The sequence below is a fragment of the Scyliorhinus torazame genome, chromosome 14, assembly GCF_047496885.1.
Source record: "Scyliorhinus torazame isolate Kashiwa2021f chromosome 14, sScyTor2.1, whole genome shotgun sequence".
Classification (NCBI taxonomy): Eukaryota; Metazoa; Chordata; class Chondrichthyes; order Carcharhiniformes; family Scyliorhinidae; genus Scyliorhinus; species Scyliorhinus torazame.
This window is the reverse complement of record NC_092720.1, coordinates 121,090,815-121,110,355: the sequence shown is the minus strand read 5'-3', so window position 1 is coordinate 121,110,355 and position 19,541 is coordinate 121,090,815. Positions and strand designations below refer to the sequence as shown.

At 48.9% G+C, this 19,541-nt stretch overlaps 1 protein-coding gene across 1 annotated transcript in view; it reads left to right on the top strand.

The window, feature by feature from the left end:
* aire (autoimmune regulator) overlaps window positions 1-19,541 on the top strand; it is a 61,002-nt gene that overhangs the window by 26,376 nt on the left and 15,085 nt on the right. The window contains exons 6-8 of the mRNA XM_072473211.1: window positions 11,276-11,459; window positions 11,877-11,985; window positions 16,012-16,197. Of these exons, the coding sequence (XP_072329312.1) occupies window positions 11,276-11,459; window positions 11,877-11,985; window positions 16,012-16,197 (479 nt within the window). The remainder of the gene's footprint in view (window positions 1-11,275; window positions 11,460-11,876; window positions 11,986-16,011; window positions 16,198-19,541) is intronic.

Sequence of the window (19,541 nt, the reverse complement as noted above, 5' to 3'; positions counted from 1 at the left end):
CGGGAACTCGGCGCGGCGGCTGCGGACTCAGTCCAGCTCCGCCACAGTCGGGGGAGGACCGATCCGCAGGCAGGGGGGACGTTACCAGGGGCTGGGGACACTGTGGGGGGCTGGTCCAGGGCGCGCGAGCCGGCCAAAGGGGGGACACTATTTCATAGGCTGGGGCCGCGAACGGCCGGCGCCATGTTGCACGGAACGGCCGCTGCAGGCCACCGCCGTACACATGCGCAGCCATGGACCCGGCAATTCTCTCCACCGCATCGGCAGCTAGAGCCGGGTACTCTACGCTGTCGGCATGCTAGCCCCCAGCTACATGGAGGTCGTTTGGCGCCAAATTTTCATGCGTAAAACGCTACCTTCCCACACCGGTGTGAGGACATGGCCTCACAATCGGAGAATCCAGCCCAGGGAATTTAGGGAAGGAATTCTAGATTTTGAGGCCCAACTGACTGAGAGCACAGCCGTCACTGGTGGCAAAGGGAGAGAAGGATGCATAGGAGACCAGAATCAGAGGAATAGATAGTTCTGAGTGTTGTCTGGCTGGAGAATTTAAGAGATAGGGAGATACAAGGGCATGTAGGGGTTTAAACAAATGCTTGAGCATTTTAATTTGAAGGTTTGAGGGATTAGGAGGAAATGCAGGTCAGCAAGGGTGGGTGAGCAGGCCTTGGTGCACAATAAGATATGGGCTTTAGAATTTTTGACGTGCTGAAATTTACAAATCATGGAATTTGGAAATCCAGCTCGGGGGGCATTGGAATATTCAATTCTAGTCATGGGCTGGAGTAAGGGCATAGGTGGCCGATGTTATAGAGGTGGAAGGACACAGCCTTTATCATGGCGATGATATGAGGTTTGAAACTCAGTTTGGTATCAAGTAGGCCATTGAGGTTGTGAATAGTCTGGGATTAGCCTGAAACAATGGGCAGAGAAGGGGATGGAATCAATTGTAAGGGAACGGAGTTTGTGGCAGCGGCCAAGGGCAGTGGCTTCTATCTTTCCAATGCTTAACTCAGAGTTGCAGCTCACCAAAGACTGGATATCAGATAAGCAACAGCCTGGCAACATAGAGGTAATGGAGAGGCAAGAAAGTTGTGTAGATTCAGAGCCTGTTGTCATCAACATTCATGTGAAACTGTCTCCATGGCCTGAATTTTTCATCGGTTGAGCGTACGCAGTCGGAGGGCCTGGAAGCGGGCACAAAATGCCCTTCCTGCCACAAGCGGCTCCTAAACAAGATTTTACACTGGCTGGTCAATTAACAGACAGTCAGTGTGAAAGGAGCACTGGGAAAGGCTCAACTAAATGTAAAGTCCACCCGGCCAATCGGGCCACCCACCAGAAGCGGACGGGCCACATAAAATTGCATTCAATTGACCCTTAAATGGGCTAAAACGCCAGCTTGACTGTCGGCGCGCGCACTTTTAGCCCTGGTGCCCATTGTGCCAACGGAAATATTGCATGAGTGCACCAGTGGTGTCAGGAAATGCACCCAATAATTTTTGCCTGATTTCAAACGCTTCTGGATCAGACTCTGGCCCACCTGAGCAAGGTAGATTTCTGGCTCATGTCTTCAGATGAGGTTGTAAAGAGGCCACTTGGAGATGAAGAAGAGGAGGGGAATGAGGATAGATCTGGAAGGACTTCATAAGTAGTGGTACAGGGACAGGAAGAGAAAGCTTTGCTACAGCTGCTCTGGCTACAATTGGATAGCTGATCGCAGCCAGAGAATGGATGCAAGAATAGATCCAAGTGAGTGCACTGCCACTGACAACTGGACAATGGAAGAGGACGGTAATGGTGGAGTAAAGGCTGAAGATAGAACAGTGAGAAAAAACAGCACCCTTATTGAGGATGCTAATTGTGGCTCTGATAAAGCTAGCAAAGTCCTGACATCAGTTTCGGGTGCTTCAGATTGAGGGTGTGGGGGTTGTGCTTTATGACACAATGGGCCCAGGGTCTCTATAACCAGAGAGAAAATGCTGGAAAATCTCAACAGGTCTGGCAGCATCTGTAGGGAGAGGAAAGAGCTGACATTTCGAGGCCAGGTGACCCTTTGTCAAAGCTATAAGACAGAGAAAGTGGGAAATATTTATACTGTGGAGTGAGAATGAAAGATTAGTCATAGCCACAGATAAAAATTAAAAAGAAAGACAAGAAAGAACGAAATGGTAAAAGACAGTTCAAATGAAATGGGATGAAAACAAATGGGTCGAGGTGGGGTTAAGCTAATCATCTGAAGTTGTTGAATTCAATGTTGAGACCGGAAGGCTGTAGTGTGCCTAACCGGAAGATGAGATGTTGTTCCTCCGGTTTGCGTTGACCTTCACTGGAACATTGCAGCAGGCCAAGGAAAGACATGTGGACATGGGAGCAGGGTCTTGTGTTAAAATGGCAAGCAACGGGAAGGTCAGGGTCCTGAATGTGCACAGACCGAAGGTGCTCAGCAAAACGATCATCCAGTCTGTGTTTGGCCTCTCCGATATAGAGGAGACCACATTGGGAGCAGCGAATGCAATAGACCATATTAAAAGAGGTGCAAGTGAAACGCTGCTTAACTTGTAATGAGTGTTTTTGGCCTGGGATGTTAAGCATGGAAGAGGTAAAGGGACAGGTGTTACACCTTCTGTGATTGCATGGGAAGGTGCCATGGGTGATGGGAGAGGTGTTGGGTATGGTGGAGGAGTGGACTAGATTGTCTCAGAGGGAACGGTCTCTGTGGAATGCTGGCAGAGGGAGTATAGTTTTGTGGTGTAACAATGGATGGTTAGCTGGGTCGTGATAGTACGATAATATCAGGGCATCATTGTACAGGGGCCTTATTGGATCAATCGAACAAAGAGCGGGATTTATCATGCAACCTGCCGCTTGTTTCATGGCAACAGGAAGTAGTCCACCATTAGCCGGCAGCGGGTCCTTCTGGTTACCAATGGGGTTTCCTGTTGAATGCACCCCTCGTCACCATGTAACCGGCGGTGGGGCTACACCATCGGCAGGACCAACGTGAAAGGCTGGAAAATTCTGAACAATATCTTTCACCTCAAGGGGAAAGGCTTCATTCAGAAGCCAATTCTTCTCCAGTGTTAGATGGTGTAGTCAAGTTTCAAGTGTATAAATCTTAGAACTTAAAGTCAAAGACTTTATTGGCTTTCCTTTGGAGAAGGGTGGACTGGAATAACAAAATCGAGTCGCGGGTTGGACGTTTTAGTACAGTGATAAATAATAAAGGCCACACAAGGCAGACAGGAGTGAGGCCTTGCTCTCCACATCTAGGTTTGCTTCTGAGTGGTTCTCATGTCCTTTCTTCATTTCCTATCTGAACAGAAGAACGATGATGAGTGCGCGGTGTGCAGAGATGGAGGTGAGCTGATCTGCTGTGATGGTTGTCCCAGAGCCTTTCATTTAGGCTGCCTTGTGCCCCCACTAATGGAAATACCCATGTAAGTACTAGAGCTGTGTGACAATACTTCATAGAATCGTGGAAGATTACAACACAGAGGGAAGCCATTCGGTCCAATGGGGCTCTGCCAGGGAAGGGAAAACAAATTAATTTTTACATTACCTGCTGATTTGAAGGTCCTGTGTCCGACAAAGTGAGAAAGACCAAGTACAGACCAACTGCTAGCTGGAGCTGAGTGGGGAGCATCCCCCAGTGACATAGAAACATAGAAAATAGGAGCAGGAGGAGGCCATTTGGCCCTTCAAGCCTGCTCCACCATTCATTATGATCATGGCTGATAATACAATTCAGTAACCTGTTCCCGCCTTCCCCCCATAACCTTCAGCCCCAAGAGCTATATCTAACGCCTTCTTGAAAACATACAATGTTTTGGCCTCAACTGCTTTCTGCGGTAGCAAATTCCAAAGGCTCACCACTCTCGTGGTGATGCAATTTCTCCTCATCTCAGTCCTAAATGGTTTACCCGGTGTTATATTTCTTTGTTGCCGCAACGAGAAAAGCAACACCCTGGATTCTTGTAAAACACGAAGATAGGTTTGTAAGAGTGTTGCTCCTACAAACCTGGTGGATAACTGCCCAAAGCACGTGCAAACACTCTGCTGATGTCACTACACATCATGTGATGCATAACCGGCAGGGATGTACACCCTGATACATAACTCCCCTCTCCCTTACTTCATTAGTGCAACGACAATGAAAACATTAATTTATTTTTTTTAAATATATTTATTCAAATTTTCAACGAACCCCCCCCCCACCAACAAAAAGAAAGAAACAAGAACACAACAATCACAAATTATACATTTGATTTCCCCCATATACAATAACCCCCCATATAACATTTAAAAACACAAATAGGGAAAACTCCCCCACCATCACCCAAATGCCACCCCAAAAGAACCCCCCCCCCTCCCTCCCCCTCCCCTGGGCTGCTGCTGCTGCTGACCTCCTCCTAACGCTCTGCGAGATAGTCTAGGAACGGTTGCCACCGCCTGAGGAACCCCTGCACAGACCCTCGCAAGGCAAACTTTATCCTCTCCAACTTGATGAACCCTGCCATGTCATTGATCCAAGTTTCCACACTAGGGGGCTTCGCACCTTTCCATAGGCGCAGAATCCTCCACCGGGCTACCAGGGACGCAAAGGCCAGAATACCGGCCTCTTTCGCCTCCTGCACTCACGGCTCGTCCAATACCCCAAATAATGCCAATCCCCAGCTCGACGTGACCCGGGTATTCACCACCTTGGACATAGTCCTCGCAAAAACCCTCCAAAACCCATCCAGCGCCGGGCACGACCAGAACATATGGACGTGATTTGCCGGGCTCCCCGAGCACCTCCCACATCTGTCCTCCACCCCAAAGAACCTACTCAACCTCGCCCCTGTCATATGCGCTCTGTGAGTAACTTTGAACTGTATTAGGCTGAGCCTGGCGCAAGGGGAGAAAGAATTAACCCTACTCAGGGCATCAGCCCACAGACCCTCATTTATCTCCTCCCCAAGCTCCTTCTCCCACTTGCCCTTTAACTCCTCCACCGAGGCCTCCTCCTCTTCCTTCAGCTCCTGGTAAATCGCCGAAACCTTGCCTTCTCCAACCCATACACCCGAAATCACCCTGTCCTGGATCCCACTTGCCAGAAGCAGCGGGAATTCCCTCACCTGCCGCCTCACGAACGCCCTCACTTGCATGTACCTGAAAGCGTTTCCCGGGGGTAGCCCAAACTTCGCCTCCAGCGCCCCTAGGCTCTCAAAGGTCCCATCGATGAACAGGTCCCCCATTCTTCTAATCCCTGCTCGATGCTAGCTCCGAAACCCCCCACCCATCCTTCCCGGGACGAACCGATGATTCTCCCGGATCGGGGACCAAACCGAGGCTCCCACCTCGCCCCTGTGTCGCCTCCACTGCCCCCAGATCTTCAGCGTCGCCACCACCACCGGACTCGTGGTGTACGTTGTCGGCGAGAGTGGCAGCGGTGCCGTCACCAGCACCCTCAGGCTCGTGCCCACACAGGATGCCATCTCTAGCCTCTTCCACGCTGCCCCCTCTCCCTCCATTACCCACTTACGGATCATCGCCACATTGGCTGCCCAATAATAGCCACATAAATTCAGCAGCACCAGCCCCCCACTGTCCCTGCTACGCTCCAGAAACACCCTCTTCACCCTCGGGGTCTTATTTGCCCACACAAAACCCATGATGCTCCTGCTTACCCGTTTGAAAAAGGGCTTGGGGATCATAATGGGAAGGCACTGGAACACAAAGAGAAACCTCGGGAGGACCGTCATTTAGACCGACTGCACCCTACCCGCTAGTGAGAGTGGCAGCATATCCCATCTTTTAAAATCCTCCTCCATCTGCTCCACCAACCAAGTCAATTTGAGCTTGTGCAGGGCCCCCCAACTCCTAGCTACTTAGATCCCTAGGTACCAAAAGCTCCTTTCCGCCCTCTTCAGCGGTAGCTCATCTATCCCCCTTCCCTGGTCCCCTGAATGCACCACAAAGAGCTCACTCTTCCCTACGTTGAGTTTATACCCCGAAAAGTCCCCAAACTCCCTAAGGATCCACATGACCTCCGCCATCCCCTCCACTGGATCCGCCACATACAACAACAGGTTGTCGGCATGCAACAACATCAGGTGTTCCTCTCCCCTCCGGACCAGTCCCCTCCATTTCCTGGACTCCCTCAGTGCCATGGCCAGTGGCTCAATTGCCAGTGCAAACAACAAGGGGGATAGGGGGCACCCCTGCCTCGTCCCCTGGTACAGCCGAAAGTACTTCGACTTCCGCCGGTTCGTAGCCACACTCGCCACTGGGGCTCTATATAGCAGCCTGACCCAACTGATGAACCCCTCCCCGAACCCAAACCTCCGCAACACTTCCCAAAGATACTCCCACTCCACCCGATCAAAGGCCTTCTCTGCGTCCATAGCTGCCACTACCTCAGCTTCCCCCTCCACCGAGGGCATCATAATCACATTGAGGAGCCTCCGCACATTTGTGTTTAGCTGCCTGTGGTAGTATGTATTGGGGGTCATGTGGGACTGGAAGCCCTAATGTCATTGGCTGACAGATCCCGGGTCCTGGTTGGCCGTTGACCTCTAGCTTCCCCCTGAAGGCGGAGTATAAGAAGCCGGAGTCTTCCCCCACAGGCCAGTTTACTATCGAGCTGCGGGGGAACAGACATGCTTAATAAAGCCTCATCGACTTCGTGAGACGAATAGAGTGGAGTCTTTGTGCGCTACACTGCCTACCCTTCACAAATCCCGTCTGGTCCTCATGAATCACCCCCGTGACTCAATCCTCAATTCTCGTCGCCAGCACCTTCGCCAGCAACGTAGCGTCAACATTGAGGAGCGAGATTGGTCGATACGACCCACATTGCAATGGATCCTTGTCGCGCTTCAAGATCAAAGAAATCAGCGCCCTGGACATTGTCGGGGGCAGGGTACCCCCTCCCTCGCCTTATTAAAAGTCCTCACTAGCAACGGGCCCAGCAGGTCCACTTATTTCCTATAGAATTCAACCGGGAACCCATCCGGCCCTGGGGCCTTCCCCGCCTGCATGCTCCCCAATCCTTTAACCAGCTCCTCCAGCCCAAACGGCGCCCCCAAACCAGCCACCTCCTCCTCTTCCACCCTCGGGAACCTCGGCTGATCTAGGAATCGTCGCATCCCCTCCTCCCCCACTGGGGGCTCAGATCTGTACAGATCCCCATAGAAGTCCCTAAATACCTCGTTTATTCTCACCGCACTCCGCACCGTATTCCTCCCTCTATCCTTAACTCCACCAATCTCCCTCTTACGACGCTGATGTACCAGCATCCGACTCGCCTTCCTCCCCATACTCGTACATCGCCCCCTGCGCTTGCCTCCACCGTGCCTCTGCTTTCCCCGTGGTCAACCGGTCGAATTCCGTCTGGACGTTCCATCGCTCCCTAAGTAGCCTCTCCTCGGGGGCCTCTGCATACCTGTCTACCCTTAGAATCTCCCCCACCAACCTCTCCCTCGCCCTCCCTTCTCTCTTCTCCCTGTGGGCCCTGATGGAGATTAGCTCTCCCCTGACCACCGCCTTCAACGCCTCCCAGACTAACCCCACCTGCACCTCCCCATTGGCGTTGGCCTCCAAATATCTTTCAATACACCCCCGCACCCACCTGCACACCCCCTCATCCGCCAACAGTCCCACATCGAGGTGCCACAGTGGGCGCTGGTCCCTCTCCTCCCCCAACTCCAGCTCCACCCAATGTGGGGCGTGGTCCGAAATGGCTATGGCCGAATATTCCATTCCCTCCACTTTCGGGATTAACGCCTTCTCAAAATGAAAAAAAATCTATCCGGGAGTAGACTCTATGGTCGTGGGAAAAGAAGGAAAATTCCCTGGTCAGCGGCCTGGCAAACCTCCATGGATCACTCCCCCCATCTGGCCCATAAACCCCCTGAGCACCTTGGCCACAGCCAGCCTCTTACCTAGAACGGTCCAGTGCTGGGTCCAGCACCGTGTTGAAGTTCCCCCCCATTATCAAGCTTCCTACCTCCAGATCCAGAATCCGACCCAGCATGCGTTTCATAAATCCGGCATCATTCCAATTTGGGGCATATACGTTCACCAGTACCACCCGCACCCCCTGCAACCTACCACCCACCATCACATATCGACCTCCATTATCCACTACAATATTCAGTGCCCCGAACGACACCCGCTTCCCCACCAGTATTGCAACCCCTCTGTTCTTCGCATCCAGCCCTGAGTAGAATACCTGTCCTACCCATCCCTTTCTCAGCCTAACCTGATCTGTCACCTTCAGATGTGTCTCCTGGAGCATAACCACATCTGCCTTCATTCCCTTTCAGTGCGCGAACACCCGGGCACTCTTGACCGGCCCGTTCAGGCCCCTCACATTCCAAGTTATCAGCCGGATCGGGGGGCTACTCGCCCCCCTGCTCCCCCCTCCGACTAGCCATCTCCTTTTCTAGGCCAGCCACGTGCACGTGCCTCCCGCACCCTCCAGTCCCCCAGGGGGCGGACCCCCGCCACGACTACCTCTCCTACTTCCAGCTCCCTTTTAGCCAATGCAGCAGCAACCCAGTTCCCCCCTCCCCCCCTCTAGATCCTCATCTAGCCATTTTGCTCCCCCCATGACACTCCCGTAAGTCAGCTGACTCCTGCTGACCCCGGCCTCTTCCGCCATTCCATCGACCCCCCAGTGTGAGAATCCCCCCCCACCCCTTGGCAGTCAGTGTGCGCTCCTCTCCAGCACCATCCTTCCCTAACGCGGGAAAAAGCCCGCGCTTTCCTGAGCCCACACCCCCCACTCCCTGGCGCAGCTCCTTTTTGAGGCCTTACCCCAACTCCCCATCCTCGTGCCTCCACCCCCCCTCTTCCTCCGTGGGGCCCTGCCCCTCCAACACCGACGCCCACACTCTCCCACAGCCCCCACATCAAATCCATTCACTCATCCCCACCCAGCACTCAAACAAAAAGAACATTCCCCAAACGCGGTAAACACAGTAAACATCCCCCCACGACAAACCCTCAATTTGAGTCCAACTTTTCAGTCTGTATAAAGTACCATGCCTCATCAGGCGTTTAAAAATAGTGGTGCCGATCTTGGAACGTGACCCACAATCGCTCTGGCTGCAGCATCCCGAACTTGACCCCCTTCTGATGGAGCACCGCCTTAGCCCGGTTGAAACCAGCCTTCTTCTTAGCCACCTCCACACTCCAGTCCTGATAAATTTGGATCTCCGTGTTCTCCCACCTGCTGCTCCGCTCTTTTTTGGCCCATCTCAGGACACACACTCTGTCCATAAAGCGGTGAGACCTCACCACTACAGCCCTTGACGGCTCGTTGGCTTTGGGTCTCCTTGCCAGGACCCGATGAGCCCCATCCAGCTCCAGGGGCGTTGGAAAAGCTCCCGCGCCCATCAGCGAGTTGAGCAACGTGCTCATATATGCCCCGGCATCGGGCCCCTCCACTCCTTCAGGGAGACCCAGAATCCGAAGATTCTTCCTCCTCGACCTATTCTCCAGGTCCTCGAATTTCTCCGCCCACCTCTTGTGCAGCGCCTCGTGCGCCTCCACCTTCACCGCCAGGCCCAAGATCCCGTCCTCGTTCTCTGAAGCTTTTTGCCGCACCTCTCGGATCGCCGCCCCTTGGGCCTTCTGGGTCTCCACAAGCTTCTCAATCGCCGCCTTCATTGGCGCCAGCATTTCGGTCTTCAGCTCCTCAAAGCAGCGTTTAAGAAACTCCTGCTGCTCCTGCGACCACTGCGCCCACGCTGCTTGGTCTCCTCCCGCCGCCATCTTGCTTTTCCTCCCTCGCACTTTTCGCTGCACCAGGATCACTTTTTTAGCCGCTCCACTCCTGGTCCAATCCATATAACGTCGGAGGGACCTTGCTGTCGCCTTCCCACACTGGAAGCCGTCGAGCAATTGCCGTTGGGGCCCCTCTGAAGAGCCCAAAAGTCCGTTCCCGGCAAGAGCTGCCGAACGTGCGACCTACCTAAGCATAGCCGCAACCGGAAGTGATGAAAACATTTATACAACAGATGCATTATTTTTATACAAATATACAATTCAATAAGACAGTCTCTGTGGCCGACGTCTATTCCTCTTTGGTAGAATTCAGCGTTCTGGAGCTTGGCTACTTGTGACCTTAGAAGTGTCCTCATTCTCTTCAGTGGATGGTATTTCTTGAGTAGGTATATCTGTCACGATAGGAATTGAAAGGTTCTCAGAAACAGAATCTGTCACTGTGTCTGGTCTCTGTTCCGAAGTATAACTCTCTAGATTTTCCAACGGAAGAACCTGGAGCGAAATTCTCCATCCCGCCGCGCCACATTTCTGCCCCGACCCGCCGGCGGGATGCTCCGTTACACCGGCCGGTCAATGGGGTTTCCCATTGTGGGGCAGCCCCACGCCGTCGGGAGACCCCCGGGCGCCGGCAAAACGGAGACTCCCGCCGGCGGAGAATGACGCCCCAGTTGAGAAGTTTCTGCGAACTCGCTTTGTGCAGCAAATAACTGATCAGCATGATGTTGCCAAACTCTTTCATCATCCATCTGTATGGTGTATGAAATTGGACCTGTCTTTGCTGGGATCACAGCTAGTACCTATTCCTCGGTAGTGGTGTAGCTCCTAGCTAGCACTCTCTCTTCCTGGTGGAGTACTCACTTTTTAGAGTTTTACTCCCTCCTCGCAATTTGTGCTTGGTGTTGTCATTTGACAATCTCTATAGTATCAGGTGGAGTTAACAAATCAAACAGCCAAAGATTGTCATCAAGGGCTGATGATCCGTTAAAAGAGTGAAATGTCGTTGAAAACCTCCTTTTCTAACTGAGAGTAATTAATTTCTGTGCTAGTAAGAGTACATGAAGCAAATGCCATCAGTTATTCCTTTCCCGAAGGCATAATGTGCGCGAGAACTACACCAACCACATAGGGTGAGGCATCACAAGCAAGTTGCACCATCAGTTTGGGATTATAATGAACCAACAACTCGGACTTCTTTAAGGCTTCTTTAACTTCATGGTAACTGGGCAGCATGGTGGCGCAGTGCTTAGCACTGCTGCCTCACGGCGACGAGGACAGATTTAATGACTCCTGTTCATAATATTCTTCTTGAACGTTTGGCTTGATGCATACTGTACAGTTCAAGCTTTGAGGCATTTGAGTGTGCTGTCTGGCTTTCTTCTAAGGTAGACCTCAACTCCAGTCATCGAGCCTAGAGAATCTTCAAACACCTTCTCATACTTCATCAGAAGTTGTTGCAAGTTGCTCTTTTGAGTACACTAGTTGATTTACTGCTTCCCAGTTAAGCCTAATCTTAGCCAACCATGCTCTACCAATGAGAGCAAGATAATTTCTACAAACAACGTGAAGAGACAACTCCTCATCTGTCCATTTATGCCTACTTTAATTGGACAGGCCGATTTAGCTCAGTTGGCTAGACGGCTGGTTCATAACGAAGAGCGGATTCAATTCCTGGACTGGCTGAGGTTATTCATGAATGCCCCACCTTCTCAACCTTGACCCTTGCCTGAGGTGTGGTGATCCTCAGGTTAAATCACCACCAGTCAGCTCTCCCACTCAAAGGGGAAAGCAGCCTATGGTCATCTGGAACTATGGTGACTTGACATTATTACTTACTTCATGACAATGGAGTACAAACATAATCCTGTCCTCATTCAGTGTAAACCCTCATTACAAAGCTTTCAGCTAAATATACTCACTCTACCACATCCCAACCTCATTATAAAACTCAGTTATAATACTCTGTTATACACCTAACACCATTATAATATATTTGCACCTTAAAACTTCAACTGAGTATATATTTATCTCCTAATGCACTCTTTGCTGTTTGTCTGAGCTCATCCATCACTCATTTTTGATTTGTTTCTGTATCTGCCCAGTGGCACCTGGAGATGTTTGGCCTGCACTCACAAAGGGAGTGACACAAGAACTACAATATCCACAGCAGCTGAGAGGAATCAGCAATCACCAAGCACAGCAGGAGTCCAAGTAAGTCATGTCCAGTGAGGTCCACATCAACCTATTCTCTTTCATGAAAAAAGCTTCAAAACAGTCCATGTAGCATTTGCGACTTGAATAATGTTTCGTATCATACATGTCATCAACATAGAAAATAAAGATATCACCAAACTGCCCAAACCAGACCAAAATTAGCCACCCCGGTGAGCTATGTGCTCTGCTGCCAGATAGGGAGGGATCCAAGTCTTGCTTTTTAAGTCATGTCATTCATCTCCAACTTGTGCTCAGAGTGATCTCCATGGCAATGATGCCTTATGGTTCAAATTATACCAATACCAAACGTAACCAGGCACCATCTAATTTTTTCTCCTCCATGACTATCCAATATTGTCTTCATTTCAATCTTCAAAGTATCACCATTAATACCCTTATCTCCACCTCAAGCGCACTACCAGATAACATTCTTGCTTCCATCTCCAGAACACTGCTCAATAAAGTTCTAATTTCTCTTCCGAGAACCCAGGGGATAAGTGGCAGAATTAATAGCTAGCTGGCTGAAAGGTAGAAAGCAGAGAGTAGGAGTAAATGGTAGTTATTTCAAGTGGACGAAAGTGGGTTCCACAAGGATTCGTGCTAAGATTGCTGATGTTCGTAATTCATATTAATGAGTTAGACATTTGAATCAAAAATTCAATTTCTAAATTTGTTGACAATACCAAATAAAGGAAGATAGTCAATGCAATAGAACACAATGTAACAAGTTACAAGAAACATTAATAAACTTCGCTTCTCGGCCTTTTGGCTAAGATCAAGTGTAGTCTCGGTTTTACCTGGGGCTGTTTAGCACATGGCTAAATCACTGGCTTTGAAAGCAGACCAAGGCAGGCCAGCAGGACGGTTCAATTCCCGTAACAGCCTCCCCGAACAGGCGCCGGAATGTGGCGACTAGGGGCTTTTCACAGTAACGTCATTTGAAGCCTACTTGTGACAATAAGCGATTTTCATTCATTCATTCATTCATTTCATTCATAAACTTGCAGAATTGGAATATAATTGGCAAATGAATTTGAATACAGGCAAGTGTGAGGTATTACATTTCGGTAAGAAAATGAAAGAAGTCACTTGAATAATAAACATCTAAATTAGAAAGAGGAGAAAAGGGACTGAGGAGTTAAAATACATAAATTACTAAAAGTTGTGAGGCAGGTTATTAAGGCCCGAACAAAAATCTAAATACTTATTTCTAGAGGGATAGAATTGAGCATCTGAGAAGTTACACAAACTTGCATAGAATCCTGGTTAAACCACACTTGGAGATGTCTTCAGTTTCCCATGAGTACTCTGGTTTCCTCCCACAGTCCAAAGATGGCCATGATCAGTGTATGGAGTAACGGGGATAGGCTGGGGAGTGGGCCAAGACTGAGTGCTCTTTTGGAAGGTCTGTGCAGACTTGATGGGTCAAATAGCCTCCTTCTGCACTGTAGGGATTCCATGATTCTATAATTCAATTACATAAAGGATATAAAGTCATTGGAGAGGGTGCAAGAAAAGTTGACAAAGCTTATACCAGAAATGGAAGATTAATATGCTCAGGAAAGAATGGATCTCTTTTCTCTTGAATTAGAGGTCTTTAAAATTAAGAACACACACAGAGTACACACAGAGAAACAGGGTCCAGGAGTGGAAAAATGTAAAATTAGAGGCCACCAATATAAGAGAGTTACCAAGAAATCAGATATGGAATTCAGAAGAAATGTATTTATTGAGAGTCGTGAAAATATGGAACATGAGGTGAAAATTATCGTTGAATTTAAGGGGAAGCTCGATAAGCTCATGAAAGCAGGTTTTGCTGATAAGAGTTAAAAGAGGAAGGAGGGGTTTGAATGGAGTATAAATGCCCTGGAATGGTTTGGTGAATGTTCTATTTCTGTGCTGTATATTCTATGTAACACAGACCAATAGTGTCCTCGTTGCCATCTCCAGAGTATTGCCCAATAATGTCCTTACTTCGATCTATAGAGCATTAGCTAATCATTAGGATCCCTGCAGTGCAGAAGGAGGCTATTTGGCCCATCGAATCTGCACCAACCCTCTGAAAGAGCACCCTACCTAGACCCAATCCCCCACCCTATTCCCGTAACCCCACCTAGGAGCAATCTGGCATAGCCAATCCACCTAACATGCACAACTTTGGATTAATATTGTCCCCCATCTCAGTGTTAACTATCTCTGTACCCATCTGTGCACTTATCACCCCAGGATCCATATTTTCGGACCTTGCCAACTCCACCCTTCAAAAGTTAACCAAGATCTTTGCCAACATTTTCATTATTTCCTTTCTTTTCTACCCAAGAAGAATGTTAATGTCACTGGACTAGTAATCAGAGGCCCAGGCTAATCCTCTGGGAATGCGTGTTCAAATCCCACCACAGTAGCTGGTGAAATTTAAATTCAATTAATTAATCTGGAATTAAAAGCTAATCTCAGTAATGGTGACGCTATCATCGATTATTTCCAAAACACATCTGGCTCACTAATGTCCTTTAGAGAACAAAATTTGTCATCTGCCTGGTCTGGCCTACATGTTGACTCCACGCCCACAGCAATGTGGTTCACTCTTTAACTGCGCTCTGAAATGGCCTAGCAAGCCACTCAGTTCAAGAGCACTTAGGAATGGACAACAAATACAGACCTTGCAAGCGGCTCCCCCATGAAGGAATTTTTAAAGAATTACGAAGGCTGCCTTTGTAATGTTACCATGTCACCCACATCTCCCAACTGCACTCCCCTCATTTCTCTACAGTCTCCTCCCTCCACTGCACACCCCTCCTTTACACACTAATCCCTCACCAGAGCATTGTCTTCCCATTCACACTGCTTCCCCCCCCCCCCCCGCCCCACAAACCCCCACCCCCCAGCTTCCATCTCATCCATTTTGCTGGAATCGGAAATCAAACCTAGTCAGGGATTGCTAGCAGTCACTCGTGTTGTCCACACCAGGACCCCTGATCTCACTTTCCTGTGCAGTGACTGTTTGTTTTCTGCACTAGGTGGTCTTATACCAACAGAGGTTGGTGGGAGAGTTGGAGCAACTGTTGAAGTCATCACCATTCACCAACAGAGAACATTCTCCCAGCACTGGACTCGTGTCCACAGCGATTAGCACACCACCGTCTTCAACACCCTCTTCGGCATCATCCTCCTCTTCAGCCTCTTTCGCTGGCAACGAGAAGCAGCGGGTAACACAATGTGACTGATGCGCCACCTGAAGTCTGTATTTGCTGCTCCTCCCAAACATCATAGTCTCTCCATTCAATCTCCCCATTCTATCAGAGACTTACCCCTGAGGTTCACCCTCATCCCACCCACTCTACAATCATAGCCTGGAGTCAGCGTTTTCCCCTCCCCGCATTACCACAGTCTACGCTCCCTGCTGCCTCACCCGTCCCTTGCAATCACAGCCTGGAATTTCCAAGCCTCATCCACCACTTCTCATCATCGCAGTTTAGGGGCAAGATTATTTTCAGACTTGAATCTAGGTCATTTCACCTTCTCCAGCCCCACCACCACAATCTTAAATTTGGGTCCCCCTTTCCCAAGCCATTCCATGGCAGTCTGGGATCTTATCACTTCTCTTATTATCCTTTTACAGGGGTTAACCCTAACACTGACCCTAATCTCATCCCTCCTTCATTCTTCAATCTATTCTCAATTTCTTCTTTCTTCCCCGCCAAGTACTCCCATCTCTCTCTCCCTTCTTCCCTCTATACTTAATTTCGGACTTTCTTTCCTTTCCTATTCCTCCCCCTTTCATTTTCCCTCCTTTCATCTCTCAGTCTTTCACTGCTATCCTTCCCCCCACCCCCACTTTTCTTTCTTTTTAATTTCAGCCCTTCCCTCTTTTCTTACTATCCATTCCCTTTCCTCTTTCCCTTCACCATCGTTGCTATCCAAGACTTGCTGCTCCAGGCTGTAGCTTGAAATTTCCATTATTGCTAACAACACTATCTGGGAGAGAGTAATGTTACTCCTAATACCTTATGTTCATATCTTCAGGTGCTGCTGCAGACTCGTGAAAATCGGCCCCTCAACCCCAGTTGCGGGGTGTGCAAAGCTGGTGGAGATTTGAAACGCTGCACCCAGTGTCATGGAGCCTTCCACTCCCACTGCCACTTTCCTGCCACCCTGGAGAATATGAGGTATGTAATCAGAGCAATTGGGACAGCAGCCAGTAATGTTCAAGTACGTGTCAAAGTAATCATATTATCCAACACTCCATTCTGTACTGGGACCTTTACTGATGCCATGACTTCACCTGTGTCACAGGACAGGAAGATGTACCTCCTGCACAAACACAACACTGCTGAATACACCAACTGAATCTGAGGTGCAACACAAACTCCCAACAACACAAACAGCTCCAGTAAGTCCCTGATACTTTGTGAACCAGTACTACAGTTTAATTGTAAGTTTATCCTGCTGGTTGTCGATTTTTATGTGTCTATATTTTACGTTTTATAAGCTCTAAAAGTACTAGATATTATCCTTGCTCCTTGCAGGAGTGCTCCGAGCCAGATGACTGCGGGCCCAAGCCCCAGTCTAGAGATTGGACCTCAAAAGTCTAGACCGACACAGCAGTGCAATACTGAATGAGTGCAGCATTGTTGCAAGCTCCGTCTTTCAGATGAAATGGAAAATCGGTGGCAGGAAAACAAATGTTTAAGGTGCCTTTGGGAAAAAAAAAGTATCAGTAAAGGAATTGGGTGTAAAAACAGTGCCAATGGTATATTTAAAACGTATTCCCTCACAACGTGCTGGAGTGAGGTAGATGACTCAGGACAATAAAGGGAATTCTTCCTTGAATACCGATAAAGTCAGTCAGTTTACTGTAGGTTTTAGAGGTTTTGTCTCAAAGGGAGAAGTGTTTCCTTATTCCTCCAACAAAACAAGTAAACAAACAGGGCCTGGATTCTCCACCCTGGAGCCGAAATGCTCATGCCAGCGGAGAATTGCTCCTGGTCTCTGCTGACGCCAGGGGTGGGGCCCGGTATGCGAGTCTCTCTCCTTTACCATACTAATTTATGCATGAAGGAGATTTCTGGATTCTGTTGGAATCCCGGCATTGGGCTACCATTTTGAGCAGGCGGCCCAATATTGAGATCCGGCGGCAGGCCCTCACCCCCATATCGCAAACCCTGACCCCCCCCTCCACTAACAAGAAGGGGCATCTTCCCCCCCACCATCATGGGAATAATGGGTCATCCCATTATTCAGAGCATGCACACATGAGAGTGACCCCCACCCCCTCCATCAGACCCCCCTATCAGACCACCTAACAAAGACACCCAACAGAGTTTCTCCACCAGAGCCCCCCCTATCAGAACCTCCATCAGAGACCCCCCATCAGAGACCCCCATCAGGAGTCCCCCTTCAGAATCCCCAACAGAAATCCCCTCAGAGACCTCCCCCATCAGAGAACCCCCGAACATCAGAGACACCCCCCCCCCCATCTGAGGCACCCCATCAGAGACCCCCATCAGAGACTCTGACGTCTGGTGAGGTGGGGCCAGTGAGGTCAGATCACTCTGGGGTCACCTTCATGCATGTATGCTCTGGGGGAAGACCCGTTATTCCTCTGCTGGGTGGTGGATGCCCCTACTTGTCAGCGAGGAGGGGGGGCGGGGGGGGGGGGGATGGTGGGGGGGGGGGGGGGGCAGGGGGATGCAGGATTTGTGAAGGTTGGTCACAACGGGGTTGAATCGAGCTTCTAGCCAGTTAATCGAGTGGAAATGGAATGATTTACATCCTCCCAATGGCGTGGGACAGGTAGCACGCTGATGTTTGCTTTCTTCATGCGCTAATGCATGATCTTTATCCTGAGGGTTTGCCCTGCATCTCAGTTGTTATCCTGCATTTTGCACCCCTGTTTTTCATGTTGTTGTCTGCTTGATGTTGTCAATTGTTTTCCTTTTTACAGCTAAGTGTATAATGTGGGTGAGATGGTCTGTACCATTGGTTATCCTGACCTAACAAGTTAATTTTATGAATTTTGAATTCAGGGTTTGTGTGCAGTCTTTATCCTAAATATATAAAAGGGATGAGAGGTGGAAAGTTGTAGTTGGAAGGGTAATTTGTCCTCCCTATGATCGAGGAAGGCCCCCCAGTTACAGCTAAACAGTTTTGTTGTTTTTAATCTGTTTCTTTAAATTTTGTTTTTTGAGCATCCGTGCTTTAATCCTTTATGGGCCCAAACTGCATGCCATCCTGTTGTGAATTGGGTTTATCTGACTCTTGGTTTGGGTTGGGTTAGTCTCCCAATATGGGTCTTCCTATTTGGCTGTTTTACCCAATCTGTGGAGTCTGGTAACTTGGGTGTTTTTTTCTCACACCTTGCTTTTTTTTTTAAATTCTCTATAGGAGACACAGAGTCCGAAGTTTGAGGTCTGAATTTTACTTGGACGAGTAGCAACCAGGCCTCTCTCTGTAGTATTGTAGTTACATGACGGTTGTCTGTTTTATTCTGCGCCATAATAGGGGTTGGATTGCATTGTGGGGTATCAATGTAATGTAATTCCCCCCCCCCCCCCCACCACTTGGGCTCTCGTGTTTTTTTCCCTGTGTTGCTTTTCTTTGAAGTGATAAGTATAATGTAACTCTGTTATTGACAGTAGCCTGTTTTGGTGCAGACGGGTCTTGTATCCGCGGAGGGAACACATTGGGGATGTTTGTAGTGACTCCTGTTATGTGTTGTACCTGCTTCAGGTTGATACCTATGGCTTTTTTCTCTTTTTTCTTGTTTTGTTGCAATGTTTGTAAAAATTTGAAAACTTTTCAAGTTTTCCCAATATTGAGGCCCTCAATATTTATATTTATTGAAAAATGTATTTTTTTTTTTTTTAAATAGAAATTTAGGCTGGTAAAGATGTTTCAGTGTATCTTCAGTACTTTTGGTTAACTATGAAAAGATTGTGGGGAAAACAATGCTGATGTTCCGTCCAGAAAAAAAAGTTGTAGGAGAAAATGAAGGCTTTGAGTTATAATAATTCTAGGGTATTGAAATCCTGCTCATCCTACTTTTCACACGTATGTGCTTTTGCTTTGGCTAAGCTTTTGTAACTTTGTACTATAAAAACAACTAATTTACAGGATACGGGCATCACTGACTAAGCCAAGATTTAGTGCTCATTACTATAAACCGATAAAATTGTGCTCATTACTATAAACCGATAAAATTCTAACAGGACTAAACAGGGCAGATGCAAGAAGGATGTTCCAGATGGTGGGGGTGTCCAGAGCCAGGGGTCACAGTCTGGGCATACATGGTACCGTGCCACCCGTTGGAAGTTTATGATGCTAAGAACTTGTTGCAAAGAGCTATTAAAGCAAAGAAACTGCAAGGCTTTTAGAAAGCTTATTCTTTCTGTTGAAGATTTTTTCCTCCCCCCCCCCCCCCCCAGGGCAAAGGTATGGGGGGAATCCGCTTGGCACTCTAGATCATGCTGTAGGAGGATTACAACTCCTAGCATGGCAGGAGTTCTTGAGCAAGCACAGAAAGCAGGATAAGCTGAGCATGCCCAAAGATGACA